A 19,234-nucleotide genomic window follows, 5' to 3' on the forward strand; every position below is an offset into this window, starting at 1 on the left:
TGGACATTTTCCCCCACCCCTGAAATTCTCCCTCTTCATTTCCACTTCCTAACCTCCTTTAAGTCCCAGCTAAAATCCTACTTTCTACAAGAAGCCTTTCCTAATCTCCCTTCAAGCTAGTGCCTTTGTTTTTTAATAGTCTCCAATTTCTCTTGTTTGTTTGTATTTTATCTTTCCCATTAGGCCATCAGTCCTGAGAATAGAGATTCTAACCTTTCTTTGTGCTTCCAAGTTTAACAGCATCTGGCATATGGTAGGTGCTTAATCTGATAGAAAGGAGAATGAGAAGAGAGTGGTGTCCCAAGGTGGAGTCCCTCATCACTTCATTCTTGATAAATACTTACTGACTGGCAAGAGGGACGCCAGAACTGGCTTAAGTTTCTCCCACCTCTTTTGAAATAAATTGCTAACAATATTGTATCATTTATTGATTAAAGTGGGAAAATGTCAGCTAGATGTTGGCTCAGAACCACTCTATCTTGTGCCACCCCAAATTACATAAGGGGTAGAACAATAGCTATTTTTGTTACCATAATAAAAAGGGGAAAGTATAGAGTAGATCCGTTTAAGAGTTCTTTCTCATCTAGAACTTCTTCCACCAATGAAATCACAGATCCAGCCCCTATTCCTTATTAAAAGCAGGAAGCTTGGTGCTACAGTGGATAAAACACTTGGTTTGCAGTCAGAAAGACTTGAGCTCCAGTCTGGCTTCTGATATTTCCTAGCTGTGTAACCCTGGGCAAATCATTTAACCCCTGTCTGCCTCGGTTTCCTCAACTATAAAATGGGAACCATAATAGTATAGTTATTGGGAGAATCAAATGGAAGTAATTTTTGTAAAGTATGAGGTAGTTAGGTGGTTCATTAGAGAGACAGGCCTGGATATAGGAATTCCTGAGTTCAAACCTGGCCTCAAATACATCTTAGTTGTGTGACCTTGGGTAACTCACTTAACCCTCTTTGTTTAGCCTTTACCACTCTTCTGCCTTGGAACCAATACTCAGTATTAATTCTAAGACAGAAGGTAGGGGTTTATAAATAAATAAATAAACTTATAAATAGGCCATGGGAAAATCATCCTCTTTTTAACAGAGATGACAGGTCCCAGTAAGATGGACCTAAAAATAGCCTAATGTGACCTTGTAGCTCCTGATAGGACCTAGAGGATAGAAAAAGTTATGAATCCAAACGACATTCCACACTATCTGTGCTTCTCTTCTGGTTTTAGTGTTACCCCAGGCAGTTACCCAGTTTGAAGAGTTGGTGGGCATGGCTGAAGCACTGCTTAAAAGAGGAGGAGCCCCCTCTGCATCCAGTCTTCATTCCCAAGGTATCTGGAAGGCTTCAGGAAATTCTGACCCCGATTCCAGTTTTACAGTGGGTAGTGAATCCAATTCACCCTTCTCCTTGAAGATGGAAGAGGAAGAACATTCTACTGACAAAGAGGTTAGTTAAGTGATATAAACTGTCCATCTCTAGAATAGTAAAATATGAAAAACAATGAATGGCTACTGGATAAGGATATCTTTATAATTCAAATGACTCATTGACATTTAACCATTTCTTTAATAGTGTGGGCCTCTACCACCACTTTCTCCTATTTTATATTAATAATTTAATATATGAATTAAAATATAATTAATAAAATGTAATATTAAATATATTGAATATAATTTAAATTTTAAACATTTATAACATAAATGTTTAATATAGTGAAGGAGGTAAGGTGACATAGTGGCTATAGAGTCAGCCTCTAAGCCATGAAGACCCATGCTCAAGGCTTACCTATGACACATATTGACTGAATGACCTTGGGTACTCTCTCAGGGTTCTAAGTAGCTCTTTCAGACTGTAAGTAGCAAAGAAGGTACCTGGAGACCTGCATTGATCTGGGACTATCCTCATCTGGGTATTCTCTATAACCATGAAAATCATAGGTCCATTCCCTAGCCTGTCAATTGTTATACATTTAAAGGGGTGTTGCTATTTTTGAATAATACAAATAGCCACACTAAGTGTTGTGGACAGAAAGCCAAGCCTTGGAAACCAGAAGACCTAAGCTCAAGTGCTACACTCTGAAGTATACTTGTTCCATGACCAAATATCATTCAGATAAGAGTCAACCTGTTACTTCCTTGATCAATACCAGGACTACTGGTAGAGGAATTTTCCACACTAGAACTCTCTCACAATGAAATTCAAAGGTTTAGTCTTTTGTCTTGCACCCAAGGTGGGGAAAAAGTCAGCATAATTTTTAAAAATACAAGAGTTCTTTTAAAATATATATATATGTATATATATATGTGTGTATGTATTTATTTTAAAATATTTTTCCAAGGTTATACGATTCAGGTTCTCTCCCTCCCCTTTTCTCTCCCGCCTCCTGGAGCTGACAAACAATTCCACTGGGTTATACGTATATTATCACTCAATACCCATTTCCATATTATTCATTTTTGTAATCTCTTAAAACCCAAACTCCAAATCATATACCCATATAAGCAGATGATAAATCATATTTTTCTTCTGAGTTTTTACTCCCAGAGTTCTTTCTCTCAATGTGGATAGCATTCTTTTTCATAAGTACATTGGGATTGTTCTGGGTCATTGCATTGTCATTTATTAGTAGCAAAGTGGATTACAAAGTTGATTGTGCCACAATGTTTCACCTTCTGTATACAGTGTTCTCCTGGTTCTGCTCATTTCACTCTGCATCAGTTAATGGAGGTCTTTCCAGTTCATATAGAAATCAGGCAGTTCGTCATTCCTTATAGCAAAATAGCATTCCATCACCAACAGACACCACAATTTGCTCAGCCATTCCCCAATTGAAGGGCATCCCCTCATTTTCCAATTTTCTGCCACCACAAAGAGTGCAGCTATGAATATTTTTGTACATTTTTTTCTTATTATCTCTTTGGGGTACAAACCCAGCTGTGGTATTCTGGATCAAAGGACAAACATTCTTTTAAAGCCCTTTAGGCATAATTCCAAATTACCTTCCAGAATAGTTGGATCAATTCACAACTCCATCAGAGATGCATTAGTGTCCCAATTTTGCCACATCCCCTTCAATATTTATTATTTTCCTTTACTGTCATATTGGCCAATCTTCTAGGTATGAGCTGGTACTTCAGAGTTGTTTTGATTTGCATTTCTCTAATCAGGAGGGATTTAGAAAAAAATCAGCAAAATTAAGAAAAATAAACATTCAATTGAAAAGAAACAATCGTTTTATTGAATTTTCATTAAATATTAATGTCTACAAATTGTATTATTTTTCAGTTCAAGATTGAAAAGTGGCAGATTGCCCTTTGCAACAAGAGTAAACCTCAGAAGTTTATAAATGATATAATGCAAGCACTTTATACCAATGAATATATGGCAACACATAGCTTAACAGGGGCCAAATCCTCTTCTTCTAAGGAAAAAGCAGCAAAACCAGCTATGAATCAAAATGAAGTCCAGGAAATAATAGGTGACAATAAGCTTTCACTATTTACTCTTAATCTCAATGCAATATTTTAGAAACTTTTTGTAGGTATGATCTAATTCTTTTTGCAGTTCTTAGATTTCAAGTTTGTTATTACTGTTTGTTAGATTTTTGAAAATGTCTTTGTTCCAGAGATTTTTTAAAAATGTTTTTGTTCAGATTATTTCACTTATAATTTTATTTTTATTACTTGCTTCATTTCTTCCAGATACTCTTGTCCTCAAGGCTATTTTTTTTTTTACTGAGGCTTTGTGTATGGTTGTGGAATTATTTCTGAGTTTGTCTTTTGGGTGTCTATTCTTTTTCTTCATTACGTTTATTGCCTTCTTTTTACTTACATCTCAAGTCTCGGTTACTGATTTGGGACTTTGTGCCAGGGCCAGAATCCATCCTTTCCTGTATTCTTAGCACAATTGGGCCTTATTTGTTCTGACCTCAATTATCTGAACTTCTGCTATTAACTTCACCTCTGCTAATGTTTTTGGGCTCAAAGGGCTAACAGGTTTCAGTTCTCCCTATATTGTCTGCATTAAAAAACCTTAGTCTTCAAAGCCTTTCTCTCAGGTCAGATTTTTGCAGACTTCCAGCCCTCCTTTCCCTAAAAGAGAACTGTTGGCTCTGGGCTCACACTGTAGTCAGAATAGTCAGAGTGCTGTGGGTTTTTCTAATCTTTACCCTAGGACTTTCCTGTCCAGGATTCCAGTTCCTCAAATCCACCCCTAACTCTCAGTGAAGAGTACAGGTTTCAGTGGTCTCTAATGTATCAGAAGATCAGAGGTCAATTCCCCTAGGGTAAAGTGGTCCAAATGATAACTGGCCCTATAGGGGTCTAATAGACTTTCTAAGTAATTCTGGCATAGATGAAGGCATTTATTATAATTTACCTATGTATTCCTTGATCTTTTTCCAATTTGGTATTAATTTTTGCTGAAGTACATGTGATAGACCTGGGAAAATTCCCTAGGAATTTACATGCCACCCTATTAAACAGAAGTGCCAGAATTTGAAGTTCTTAAAAACTTAATATTTTCAAAACGTGAAATAAAAGTTTAATGAGCCATTTATCATTATTTACTGATCTTTCCCCCCACCTTTAATAGAGCTCAGAGGAAGATCAAATTAACCCTTTTAAAAAAAAGTATTAATACTTCATCTACAAAGAATTCATTTAAGTACTTGAGAAAAAGGGCCTATTTCTGTTGTAAATATGACAATATAAATATTTGGGATTATAATACAAGATATAGTCAGTTTGCGAATTCTCTCCCTCAACGTGTTATGTGTATTTTACCAGCATTTAGGTTTTAAATTGGTAGAATATCAAATCAGGATCAGTTGTTTCATCATTTCATCAGATATTGGAAATAGGCAGGTCTGTGCTAGAGCCAGCTCTTAACTGCTCAAGAGTATGATTGTTAAATTTTCCATATGAACATTTATACTTGAGAAATCAGCAAAGTCTAAATTTGATTTTTTGCTTTATTGATCAACTAAACTTAAGAAAATTATGGAGAAAATGCTAATAATATAGATTAAACTTAGTAGTATGTTCTGTACCCAATATACTGTCTTCCCTCCAGCTGACTGATGGGAAACATTTACCAGCACACTTTGGAAATAGGTACAAAAAGAGCTTTGTCTTTTAGGCAATTGGATTATATATTAGTTATATAACTAGTAAGTGGATACCTCTTGTATTTACTGATCCTTTTTGCAAAAGCTATCAACTTTTTTCATCTCCTTAAATAATTCTACTAAATTCTTATTATCTACTTGGAGGTTTTCTTTAGCAAATTTTAGAGAGATGAGGTAATTTATAATGTGGAAGGTAGTTATTTTACCTAATTTGTAGGGAGAACAATTTTTAGGAAAGAGTACCTTGAAGAATTTCTTACTCTACTAGTTAATAGGTATTCATTGAATTTAAGTTTTTTCATCTGTACCATAGAGATAATAATTCTTATATTACCAGTCTCCCAGAGATGTGAGGGATCCAATAAAACAATAAATGTGATGTACTTTGTTAACATAGAGCCTTATAAATATTCATTGTTGTTATAGTGACTCATTCTTTCAGATTGAGCTATCTTATAAATGCTTTCTTTCTTTTTTCTAATTTTGTAGGGGTCACAAAACAGTTATTTCCCAACACAGATGATGCTTTAATTAGGAGGATGATGGGTCAAAAGTTAAATAACTCTACTAAGAAGCCAATTTTAAGCCAAGATCTTAATCCCCATGTTTTTAGGAAGCATGCCTTTTGGTAAGTCTTCTAAGTCTGTGGCATTATCCTGTCCTATCTAGTCATGGCTGGGAATAGAACCAGATGGACAAGGAACCTGAATACTCTTCTGGACAATATTTTCTTAGAGGTACATAGAGGAATGGGAAAGGAAGGGAGTCAGGGAGAGGGAGCCTCAGGACACTATCTGAAGAACAAAGGCAAAAGGAGATTTATCAGAAGGAAGCCATGGGTCAGGACAATCAAAGATCAACAAAGGGTTTGGGGATAATAATGGAAAGATATCGACTTCTCCACTAGGTGTAGAAATTCGATCATGAAACAGCAAATAAAACTTCAGAAAAGAGCTTAGATTAAATAAAGGTCCATAGGTTTAATACCTGATTAACAGCCAAGAGATCTGAAGAGAGTTGTATTAAAGGTCAGTCAGAGATGAACAATTTCTCATTCCAAGGCCTCTGTGTCTGCCTCCTTTTTCCAGAGGACCTTTTGATCTGACAGGTCTGAGTCATATTATTCATTCATATTATTCAATTCAGTGAAACCAGCGGGAATTGCAAGTGGCTCTGAGCAGAAAAGGTCTAGAGATGGGAGGCCCTGGGTTCAAATCTGACCTCAGACACTTCCTAGCTGTGTGACCCTGAGCAAGTCACTTAACCCCATTGCCTAGCCCTTACCACTCTTCTCTGCCTTGGAGCCAATACACAGAATTGATTATAAGATGGAAGGTAAGGGTTTAAAAAAAAAAGTGAGAATATTTTGCTTGATGATGAATTGATATATATGTGTTTATATACATATATATTAAACACATAACACTTTATGTAGAAGTAATATTTCTGCCTCTAGAACCCTGTACAAATATATGTTCACATATACATACACAAATATACATATGTATAAATGTTATGATTCACAGATACTTTACAATTGCTGCTAGGGTTCCCTGTGCTAAAGAGGGTTGTCTTGAACTCTTCCCCCTCAAAAGAACTGGAAAGATAAGAAAGACTTAGTGCTCTAAGGGTGCTGTATCCTTAATCCTTGGACTTTGATCTATTTTTATAGCTTTTTTATACAGCTCTGTCTCTGTTTTCTTGTCTCTCTTTATACTTCTTTCTCTCTATGTCTTTGCAAGTATGTCTATATATATATATATATATATAGAGAGAGAGAGAGAGAGAGAGAGAGAGAGAGAGAGAGAGAGAGAAAGAGACAGAGAGACAGAGAGACAGAAAGAGAGAGAGAGACAGAGAGAGAGAGAAAGAGAGAGAGAGACAGAGAGAAAGAGAGAGAGACAGAGAGACAGAGAGAGAGAGACAGAGAGAGAGAGAGAGAGAGAGAGAGAGAGACAGAGAGAGAGAGAAAGAGAGAGAGAGAATAAGAAAGAGAGAGAGAGACAGAGAGACAGAGAAAGAGACACATAAACATATATATCCACCCCTTTCTGTTCTGGACCCAGAAATGACATAGATCTGTCTTGGGTTCGTTCATTGCTGGAGTTTCTTTACTTATCAAAAGAGAAAATAAGCTCCTAATTCTCATGTTAATCAGCTCATTGCCCCCAACTCCAGCAATTGCAGAAACGTGCAAATTATAGAAAGAACACAAAAGTCTGAGGTGTGCCCAGAAAGGAAGAAGTAAAAGGAAGCATATGAATTAGGTTCAGGATAGGGCAGGTCATTTTGTTCCCTTGCAAAAAGCATGGGCAGGTAGGCAGTGCAATGGTGGAGCTTTGGACTTGGAGTCAGGAAGATGAAAGTTCCATTATTGCTTCAGATACTTACTATATGTGTGACCCTAGGCAAGTCACTTAGCCTCTGTTTACCTCAGTTTTCTCATGTTTAAAATGGGGATATGGGGAGCAGCTGAGTGGCTCAGTGGATTGAGAGCCAGGCCTAGAGACAGGAGGTCCTAGGTTCAAATTTGACCTCAGACACTTCCCAGCTGTGTAACCCTGGGCAAGACATTTAACCCCCATTGCTTAGCCCTCACTGCTTTTCTGCCTTAGAACCAATACACAGTATTGATTCTAAAGTGGAAGGTAAGGGTTTAAAAAAATAATAAGAAAATAAAATAAAATGGGGATATTACTAGCACTTACCTCCCAGGATTGTTGTAATGAGATCATAATAAATGTAAAGTGCTTAGCACAGTGCCTGGCATATAGTAAATGCCACACAAATGTTACCCATTATTAGCTATTAATGATAAATATAAGACAAATCATAGCCTACATTAACAGAGCAATTTAAAGGGTTACAGCAGATACAGTAGGCCTCTCCATAGATATTTGGACTTACACCATGCCAAAGAAAAGCCCACCAAGGTTTTCTTCTAAGTTCTCACTTAACTGTAATGCTACTATTCTGCCACTGGATGTTAATCTACTTGCACAAAAAGCTTAGTGTGTTGTTTTTTTTTCCTCTCTCCCCCAATATTTGCTAGAACAACTAGGATTCCCACACATCTGCATAGAACATATTAATTAATCCTTCATAGTCCACTCCTGGGCTATAAAAAGATCAGTGATGTAAAGTCATAGGGGACCTCACAGGCTATCTATTCCAACCCCTTCATTTTAGAGATGAAACTGAAGCCCAGGGAGCTTCACTGTTTCTAGGATTTAGATATTCTGGACATGTGAGTTAATAATAATGTGTGTGCATCTATAACCTATGTCAAATTGCTTACCAGTTCAGGGAGTGGGGAGGGGAAGGAGACAGGGAGATATAGAACTCAAATTATTTTTTAAAAAAAGTTTAAAAATTGTTTTTCCATGTAATTGGGAAAAAATAAAGTATTACCAAAAAAAGTGCGTGTAATTGTGGACTACCTACCAATAGCAAAACCTTAAATGTCCCTTTTCAATAAGCAGATATTTTATGATGTTGTAATAGCTTGGATTTGAACCCACAGTCATAGAAATAGTAAAGGATCAGAGGCATAATTATGAATATTCATCTTCTAAATTCAGAACTAGCGCTCTTCCATTTACTATGCTGCTTTTGATTGCTTGATGCTATAAATACCCTAGATCAAAAATGGAATAGCCAATCTGACATCACTCCTTCCCCTGGGGTATGGGGGTGAGATGGGCACGAGAACTGATAGAATTCAATAAAAGAGACACTGCAGCTATTTTAGAGAATCAAGAGAGTACAGTGTTATAAGAACCAAAGGAGGAAAGAGTATCACAAAGAAGGGAATTACCAGTGATATAATTTGTTGTGAAAAGACCCAGGCTAAGGAGGGTAAAGACTATGAAAGGTCTTTGTACAATGTGATTAAAATATTATGGGCGAGGTGGGGGTGGAGGAGTTTGCTGGATAGCTGAGTGCATTGAGAACCAGACTCAGAAATGGGAAGTCCTGGGATCAAATGTGACCTCAGATACCTCCTAGCTATATGACCCAAGGCAAGTCACTTAACCCTGTTGCCTAGCCCTAACCACTATTCTACCCTGGAACCAATACATAGTATTGATCCTAAGATAAAAGGTAAAAGTTTGTTTTGTTTTGTTTTTTAAAGGTTACTGGAGTCTTTGGAGAAAGCAGTTTCTGTAGAAGTATAGGGAGCTGAAACCAATATTAGTAAATGGTGAAGAAATGCAATGTAGAATATCATTTCTAGAAAATTAGGGTGTAAAATTCCTTGTTATGTGGGATGGCTCTTTGGAGAGGGGAGGAGAAAAGACAGGGAAAAATGTAGACCATGTAAAAACAAAAAATTTAAATTATAAAAAATAGTTTAAAAAGAGAAATTTATGATGTTTCTTGTTTGTCTGTATCACCAATGTCAATCTAGCATATGAGAGGAATGTAATACATACTTGGTTAGTTAATTTTATAATTTCTCCCCCTAACCTTAGAATAAAGCAACTTTCCTAGCGCATTATCTCTATCTGCTCAAGCAATCCTATTCCATTTCCATCTACTCCAAGTGATTTCCCCTTCTGTGATCTCCATTCTATCACATTTTTAATCTCTCTCTCTGTCTGCTGGTTCCTTCTATATTGCCTATAAACCCATCCATGACTCTTATCCTCCCATATCTCTTTTATCCATTGTTGCTAAATTCCTCAAAAAGGCCATCTATAAAAGTGAATTCACTTTCTCTTCTCTTACTTTCTTCTTAACCTCTTAGAAGGCAGCTTTTAACTTCATCCATCCATTGAAACAGTTCTTTCTAAAAAGAGTTACCAATGATCCCTTAGATGCCAAATCCAATGGTCTCTTCTATATTCTCCTACTCTATGTCCATATAGCGTTTAACACTGTTGAGCATCCTCTCCTCCTTGATACTCTTTTCTCTCTGTTTTCAGGACACCACTTTCTCCTGGCTCTCCTCCTGCCTATCTGACATTCCCTCTTAATGTCTTCTGATTGATTTCTATCCAAATCCCTCTAATGGTAGATATAGTGATCCCTCACCTATCACAGGTGTTATGTTCCAAAGACCCTTGGGATAAGTGAAAATCTGCAAAGTAATGCCATTATATTTATTTTATTATTCTTTGACAGTAAGCATCTTCCTCTGACATGTGGGTTCACTGCCAGAAGCCTTAGAGGGCATTTGGATGGCATAGGGCTTGAAATAAATTAAACTTTTATGAAAACTTCTCAAAAACACAACACCACAGAACAACACTACAGGCAGCAACATATGTCAATGTGAAGTGGACAGAGATGCTAAAGGTATGGGCACAGTTTTGGAGAGCAAACAGACCCATGCTATAGTAACTGAGCTAATCAGCGCCCAGGATATAGCCATGTACAGCCTCATTTTGGCAAACTTGAAAAAGTGGTAGTGACTTATTACATTTCCATTGTGTACAGTATGGTATTTATCCACAAAATCCCATGATATAGAGAAAAATTCCCAATACAGAATTATATATATATATATATATATATATGTAATATATATATATATATATATATATATATATATATATTTAAACCTGCAATACAGTGAAGCTGCAATAAGTGAACCACGATATAGCAAGGGTTAACTGTATTTCATATGACCCTATCTTGGGCCCTCTTCTCTTTTCTTTCTGTACTACTTTACTTGTTGAAATCATCAGTTTCCATAAGCATTAATTATCTCTATACTGATGACTCTCAAATTTCCCTCTTCTGACCTAACTTCTCTGCTAACCTCCAATATTATATCTATGACTACCTTTTTATTAAAATTGAGTGTCCATGAGACATATTAAACTAAACATAATAGGGCAGAGCCAAGATAGAGGCATAGTAGCAGTGAAAGCTGGAACTGATCCCAAAATCTTCTTAAACTAAATGTATCCAAAACCAAACTCATTTGTCTTTCCCCCTATGTTCTCTCCATCTCCAAACTTCCCTATATTGGTATAGCACACTACCATTCTCCTAGCCCCCCAGACTTGTAACCTGGGTATCATCCCCAACTCCTCATTATCTTTCACCCCCATACCCAATCTGTCACCAAGGTCCATCCATTTCACTTTTGCATTCTCCCCTCTGGTACTTCCACTACTCTGGTATAAGCCCTCACCACTTCATGCCTGGACTATTGTAATAGCCTGCTGATTAGTCAGTCTGTCTGTCTCAAGTTTCTTCCTTATTCCTATCCATCCTCCATTCTGCCACCAGAGTGATTTTCCTAAAGCACAGGTCCAACCATGTTGCCTTCATACTCAATAATCTTTAGTGGCTCCCTATCATCTCTAGGATCAAATATAAAACCACCTATTTGGCATTCCAACCCTTTTATAACTGGTCCCCCTCCTACCTCTCTAGTCTTCTCATACCTTATTTTCTGCCATGGGTTCTTTAATCCAGTGACAATGATCTTGATACTCCATCTTTTGGCTATGGGAATTTTCTCTGGCTGTCCACATGCTTGCAATGCTTTTCCCCTTTATCTCTGCCTACTGCTTCCTCAAGCTTCCTTTCCCCCCAATTAAAATCCTAAATCCCATCTTCTTAGGAAGCCTTACCCAACCCCACTAAATTCTAGTGCTTTCCCTCTTTTATTTCCTATATTTCCTGTCTAAAACTTGTTTGTACTTGTTTGCTTGTTGAATCCCCCACCAAATTATGAGCTCCTCAAGGCCAGGGACTGCCTTTTGGCTCTTTTTATATCCCAGAGTTTAATACAATGCCTGGCACAGAGTAGTTGTTTAATAAATGGTTATTGTGTATTGACTGTTGACATAGGAAAGACTCTCTTGTCACATATGTTGCCATATCAGTGTATTCCAAAATTTTTAAAAGCATTTAAGTGTTTGGACCTCTGCCTTTCTTAACTTTTGAAGGTACCAAGGCTAAGTGCAAAATCACAAATGTATTTATTTGCATATCAGAATATACCAGAAATGTACCATAGGTCAGCACTATGCTCCTCTTAGTCTAGGCAGGAAATTATGTTTTCACTTTGGCCAGTTCCTTTCCTTAAGGCTATGCAACATGTCATTTAGACAAAGCATGCATTAAAACCAAAAAAAGAGATTAACTCGTTCCAGTTCAGTGGCAGATACTATAACCCAGATCTGAGCTTTATGCTATTACAGAGTACATGCTTTAAGCTCTCAAAAGAAAGGAAATACAAAGGATGAATCTGGTTTTGAATTAGAACCTAGATGTTTTGCCAGTTATTAGATATCTGAAGTTTCTGATTGAATTCTATCTCTTTTTGAGGGAATGGTTTGGGGGGAAATGTCCGTTTAGTATTTAGACTAGAATAATCTGTAGTTTCTAGTCTGGATATATATAGCACCATCTGGTGGAATCCTGTTTGCTTATTTTTCCCATTCTGGGGAATTTAACAGATCAGAAAAAGAAATCAACAAAATTAAGCCTGCATTTACTCAGGCCAAGGACAACAGTATTGCAAAATATGGATTTATTGAAAAGATATGTTCAAAGTATTTTTTAGAAGGATAAACTATAGTCCACAATTGTGAACATTATTATTATTAACTCCAATACCCAGAATATCTATGGCCCAGTACCAGGCAGTGGCCTTCTCTGTCTACTACTCTCTGGACTTTCATATGGCTATATGGAAGAGGTTATAACTCTTTTTTTTGGAGATGGCAACTTTCTTCCAGGTAACTTTCCCAAGATCAGTCAGTCATCAAACTCCTTTTCTGCCCTATGTGTGGTCCTTTTAGGAAAGAAAAGCTTCTTCTGTCTCTACCCTTAATACTATTCTTTTTCATTCCTATTGTTTCCAATTTGCCTGAAGTTCCCAGATATCATGTCAACCCTTTTTGATAGAAGTAGTAGAGATGATTTTTATCTTACTTTATTGATTGAATTGTGAGAGAATTTAGAGGGCATTGCTTTAGTGAATATGTCTTTCAGAATTGTATAATTATTAGATTATTACTTAAGCTTTATTTTTAATTCAATTTAAAAGATATTTATTAAGTATCTTCTGTACCAAGCCTTGTGCTACACATTGTAAAGAATAATTTTAGTGTTGTGACCTAAACTAATATAATCTATATTAATTATTGGTCGCCATGGATATCCCAAATAAAAAAAATACCCAAGTCAGCTGGAAATTTATGGTGATTTAATTAATATAGTGGAAAGAAATTAAGAAGAAGGGAGAAGGAAAGGGTGTAGGATTTCTCCCATCTGGCTTGAGCCAGGAGGAAGATTAGAGGCTTTAGGAAGGTAAGGGTTTTGAGAGTAAAAGAGGAAGGAATCAGCCTGAACTCCAAGAGGGCTCAGCCAAGATGCCTGAAACTTCAATTAGCTCAAGGTCAAACACCACCAAAACCCAGACAAATAGCTGCCACTAAGCCAAGCTGTCGGAACGCTTAGTACACTGCCAGCCAGAGCCGCATCTCCGGGAAGAGGATGAAGAGAGGAAGTGGTGTGCCCTATATAGATTATTTTACGTCACTTTCCTGCATCTCATCTGTACCAATGATAGCTTAGCTTGATTTAGGACAGCCCAGGGGTCTGTCAGCTGTTTCTGCACATGTCTGTTGAAGGCCATCTTCTTAGATACTTAATCCTTGAGTGTGGGTGCAGACATTCCTGACCTTGTTAAACTAAGTTGGGTGGAGCAAAGAGTTCCCAAGAACTGATTCTGTTAGACCAAGTATCTCCATTGTTAAAAATCAGGAAATAGCTAAATCAAATCTTCTAAAGTATGGTCTGAGTAGGGTGGAGTAGTTTTGGAATTCACAACATGGAGAGGAAAAAAAAAGACAAAATCAAGAGTGTCCATTCAGGAAACTTTTCTCTTGAAAGATATGAAATTGGGGACAGCTAGGTGACTCAGTGGATTGAGAGCCAGGAGGTCCTGGGTTCAAATCTAGCCTCAGACACACAGCCGTGTGACCATGGGCAAGTCACTCAACCCCCACTGCCTAGCCCTTAGCATTCTTCTGCCTTAGAACCAATATATAGTGTTGATTCTAAGATAGAAGTGTGAATATTAAAACTATTCCATCCTAATCAGACTGTACTTTAGAAGATCTGATTTTGATATTTCCTGATCAGTAACAATGGAGATACTTGGAATAACAGAATCAGGTCTTGGAAACTCTACATTTCTCCATTCTTCTTAGTTTACAAGATTAGGAAGGTCTGCATCAAACTCAAGATTTAATTATCTGAGGAAATGGCCTTCAACAGACATGTGCAGAAAAAAGGATAGACCCCTGGGCTATCCTAAGTCAAGCTAAGCCATCATTGGTACAGATGAGACTCAGGAAAGTGACATAAAACTGTCTATATAGGGCACATCACTTCCTCTCTCCCCTTCTTTTCCCGGAGAGATAACTCTGGCTGGCAGCGTGCTAAGTGTTCCGACATCTTGGCTTGGTGGCAGCTATTGTCTGGGTTTGGTGGTGAGTTTTGCCCTAGAGTTGATTTCAGGTTGGGGCATCTTGGCTTATCCCTTTCCCTTTTGGAGTTCAAGCCTGACTCCTTCCTCCTTCATACTCCAAAACCTTATCTCCTAATCTCCTCGCTCAGTACCAGCCAGGCAGGGGGGAGAAAACCTACTCCCTTCCTTATTCCTTCTTCTTAATCTCCTCCACTATATCAATTAAATCTCCATAAAATTTCCAGCTGACCTGGGTGTTCATTAGGATTTTATAAATAAAATCCTTGGTGACCAAAAAATATTATTACATTAAGTCTCAGCCATAATTTTAACCCTTACGTAAAGTAAGGGTTAAAAAAAAACTTTTAAAAAAAGATAAGAATTTCACCAACCCAGAGAATTTTCTACACTTGAAAGACATTGTGGTTTAATAGAAAAGGCATTGGATTTAGTCAGAGAACCTGAGTTTGAATTCTGACTCTGCTATTAGGATCCCTGAGCAAACTGAGGGAAACCATTTATTTTTCTGGGCTTCAGGTTCCTCATTTGTAAAATGAAGGGTTTATAATAGGTAGCATGATATGGAGTTAATCCCTGTGTTCATTTGGAAATAACACAGAACTACTAAAGTAGTCAGTAAAATACCAAGTATTTAATCCAATAATCTGCTGCTATCACAGAGCCAGGAGCCAAGATACTACACAGAGTTAGAACCCTGGAACTCTGGGGACAGTATCTCTGTGAGGATCACTTTACAAGATGATTCTCCAAAGAATAATAGAACTTGAGGATCTTATTTACCTTTTGGGGAACTTGTTAGAGTAAACATACATTGATAGGCTGCAAGCAGACTTGAGAAAGAGGCTGCAGCCAGAAGCTGGAGTATCAGGGAGTGGTCTACTACAATGAATACAAAAGGAAAGGGCCAAGCCAAGGGCTGGACTACCTGAGGGGACTTTAATACAATGGGAGATGCTACTAAGACAAAAAGGGGGATTTAACATTTGACAATGTCCACTAGTCCCCAAATACTTCAAAGAGTATTGTTCAGTCTGAAACAGGTGAGCCTGGGACTTCCCTGGGGTGAGTTCTCAGGGGGTAGGGGCAAACTTGAAACTTGCAAAAAATCCAGTTGACACCTGGATTCTGAGCATGTGGGTTCAGATTCCACCCCTGATACTTATTAGATGTGATAATTTAGGCAAGTCACTGGACCTCCATTTTTCTGATATATAAAAAGAACATGGACTAGATGGGATCTGAGATTTCCTCAGCTTTAGGGCTATGATCTTATAGTTAAATGAATTTTCATATACTGTAGTTTTTAGCTAGAAATCTTGGACCCTCCCACACTTTTATTTCATGTAATATTTATCCATATTTTCCTATAGGTAATCCAGTACTAGATCTATATAAGGAGCTTTCCTATGATAATAGTAATGGTTTTCATCTTGTACTTTGTCAAAATAATTTTAGGGTTGTGACTTAAAATCAAGATTTAACTGGTCGCCGGGGAAAATCCCAAATAACATATCCAAGTCAGTCTGGAAATTTATGGTAATTTAATTAACACAGAATGAAGGAATTTAAGGAGAAGGAGGGAAGAGGATATAGGATTCCTCTTGCCTGGCCTGTGCCAGGGGGAGTTTAAAATTCCCACCTCTAGATCTCTGAAGAAGATTAGAGGTTTCTAAGGGGGATAAAGTTGGAAAACTAAAGGAGGAAAGTCAGCCAGAAACTCACCACTGAACCAGACAAATAGCTTGTAGTCACGATAAGATGTCAGAAGGCTCAGCATGCCACTCTCAGCTAACTCTCCACTGCCAATAAGGTGCTGAAGAGAGCAAAAATCCCAAATATATAGACCCTTCTGTCTCCTCCTCTAAATTTTCACACCTACCAATCATATCAAAGGCTTTTCTCCAGGACTGCCCATACTTTTAGTTCTCATCTTCTTTGATTTGATTATATCTTTAGAGTTACTTAACACTTCTTTGTTAAATTCACCTTTTGTGAGTTACTTGACCTTTCTGTGATTAATTTAACCGTTAGTTACTTAACACCTTTTTGTATTAAGATCTAAAAATAGACTTAGCTTAAAGTTCTAGCTTCTCTATAAGGTGAGAACTAAGTACCTTCATTGTTTAATCAGGAGATTACAACTTTATCTTCCCCTAAAGTATGGTCTAAGTAGGATGGAGTAATTTAGAGTTCCCAAGACATTCCTGATTTTGTTAAACTAAGTATCTTCATTATTACAAACAGGAAATAGCTAAATCCAAACTTCACAACTTTAAGGATTTCAAAGTGTTATTTCATCTGATGACTATGTATAAAAAAACTTGGATACCCACAGATATGTACATAATTATAATGTATGTTATATATCATAAAATATATGTATTTTTCTTAAAGATTTTATAGAAATGAAAATATAATTATATGGTTCAGAAAATCCTGATGGTCTTCTGTTTGTTTTTAGCAAAAGGAAAAATTTTGTGTTACTTTTTTTCTGAGTCTTAGGTAGTTCTCAGATTATAACCTAAGTGTGAATTGTGATCTGCCTCAGCAAGGGATTTCTCATATTGATTAAATTATAAGTATTTTACCTATATTAATGTAAGGAATTATTTTTATTTATTTTGTCATTAAAAAGCAAACATAAAGAATACAAAAAGTTACAAAGATTTCTCTAAAAAACAATAAAATTAGAATATACACATTGTCTATAAAAGCACAAGGAATCCATCATCTAAACATCCAAAGGATGCAGTTAGAAATAAGAGTGGAAAAGTATACAGAGTAAATGTTTTAGGATAGTCAGAGCAGTTTTGGCTTTTGCTGCTACTAGCCTCCATCTTGGCTCTGCCTCTAAATGTTTTAGAAAAGTTTATATATTTTTCTTTTATGAAAATGTCAATAGTTCCAATTTCATAGTTGCATTTTGCATTTTATTCCTCATTTCATTGGTATATTTTGTTTTTGTTGAGATTGGTTTTAAGTTTTAAATATTGGCATGACCAAACCATGATCAGTAAATATATCTCTAGTTATTTATATCTTCCTTTATTTCTGTAAATACTGTTTTGTAATTATATATATCCTGTGTGTATTACAAAGTTAACTTCCAGATGTCTAATGCATTTTGTAGTTACTTTCAGTGGAATTTCTTTTTCTATAGGCTTCTGGTAAGTTATAATAGTAATATATGAATATTATGGGTTTCTACTTAAGTTATTATTACTTCAATTCATTTCTAGTTGAATCTCTAGGTTCTCTAAGTAAACGCTAAGTTCCCTGCTCTTACCAGCCTTACCTTCATGTTTATCTAATTTTCTTTTGTATTACCTGATGTGGGGGTGAAGAGGCACACCACTTGGGTTCAGGAAGGATACCTTTCTGCAAGAATTCAAGACTCCAAAACAGCTTAAAAATAAAAAGAGAAATTTATTCATTTAGAAAGTAATGTTAAGAATGACCAGGAGGTTAGTCCAAGTGAAATAACAAGATGGAAGGCTGCTCCCAGAACCTATCAATTCTGGGGATTTTATACTCTTACAACAGATGCTGTGTCATGGGATGGACATGACTCTAGAGTGGTAGTCACTCAGGCATTTGGGGGTGGGGGTTGGTCTTCTGACTGGGGTCTGCATGGAGACATAGGGAATGACCCTCATAAAATATTCCTTAGTTTTAGGGAACAGATAGATGTCTGAGATACAGCCCGATAGAATCGAGGTATAGCCTGGAAGTGCATCTCTCTTTTATTTCTATCATATATATCTTCTATCTCTTTATCATCAGAGAAGCCTGGTTTACCACAGAAGCATATCAGGTATACACTCCAATATTAAATGTTCCTTCTCTCATACTCCTTGCTATAGAAGATCAAGAGGAAGCATAAGCCTATTTCTTGTTCCTTACTTATACTTTTACATCCTTTCCTTACAAGTCACCATCACCCAGTAATCTATCCTTCTTTGAAGTTCACTTCATATAAACTTAGCACCCTCTCCAAATCCAGAATATCATGGAAACTTCTATCCAATACCACCAGGATATTTTCATTCCCTTCTTAGAGTTCAGCACCTAGTACATAGTCTTCTTCTCTTGCCCAACTCCTACCTATATACTTAGAAATTTCAATCCTGTCACATTTAAATGAGTGGTTGGCATAAACTGTTACAGATAAAAGAGTGTTTGCCTTAAATTGTGACCACAGAAATATGGTTTCAAGAAAGCGTCTTGAGTTAAATCAAATATAAAGTGGTCGCCAGGGAAAAATTCCCAAATATGAAATATACCCAAGTCAGCTGGGTTTTTATGGAGATTTTAATTAATACAAATAAGGAATTAATGAAAGAGAGAGAGAGTAAGAGGAAACAATGAGAAAAGGGCTAGGCCAACCCAGGACAGCCTGGGCCAGCCTAGGCCCAAGCCCTAAGAGAGAGATCAGTCAGTCTTAATCCACTCACTACAAGATTTGTCCCAAGCAAGATTCTAGTGTTCAGAGAGGCCCAGCTACTCCAACTAGTCCAAGCTCCAATTCAGCTTTGGCAAACTGAATTTTCAGAGGCCTTTTCTGACCTCCTTTTAAAGAGAATTTTCTCCTATGTCACCTCCCCTGAGTTTTCACATCTACCAATCACAGTAGATGTTTTCCA

General features: G+C 36.9%; 1 protein-coding gene across 4 annotated transcripts in view; it reads left to right on the forward strand.

Annotated features, from left to right (window-relative positions):
* BEND6 (BEN domain containing 6) overlaps positions 1–19,234 on the forward strand; it is a 99,641-nt gene that overhangs the window by 67,438 nt on the left and 12,969 nt on the right. For all 4 annotated transcript variants that reach the window (XM_007484131.3, XM_007484130.3, XM_007484136.3 and 1 more), the window contains 3 exons: positions 1,229–1,446; positions 3,286–3,478; positions 5,618–5,756. In XM_007484131.3, the coding sequence (XP_007484193.2) occupies positions 1,229–1,446; positions 3,286–3,478; positions 5,618–5,756 (550 nt within the window). The remainder of the gene's footprint in view (positions 1–1,228; positions 1,447–3,285; positions 3,479–5,617; positions 5,757–19,234) is intronic.

The sequence above is a fragment of the Monodelphis domestica genome, chromosome 2 (genome assembly GCF_027887165.1).
Source record: "Monodelphis domestica isolate mMonDom1 chromosome 2, mMonDom1.pri, whole genome shotgun sequence".
NCBI lineage: Eukaryota > Metazoa > Chordata > Mammalia > Didelphimorphia > Didelphidae > Monodelphis > Monodelphis domestica.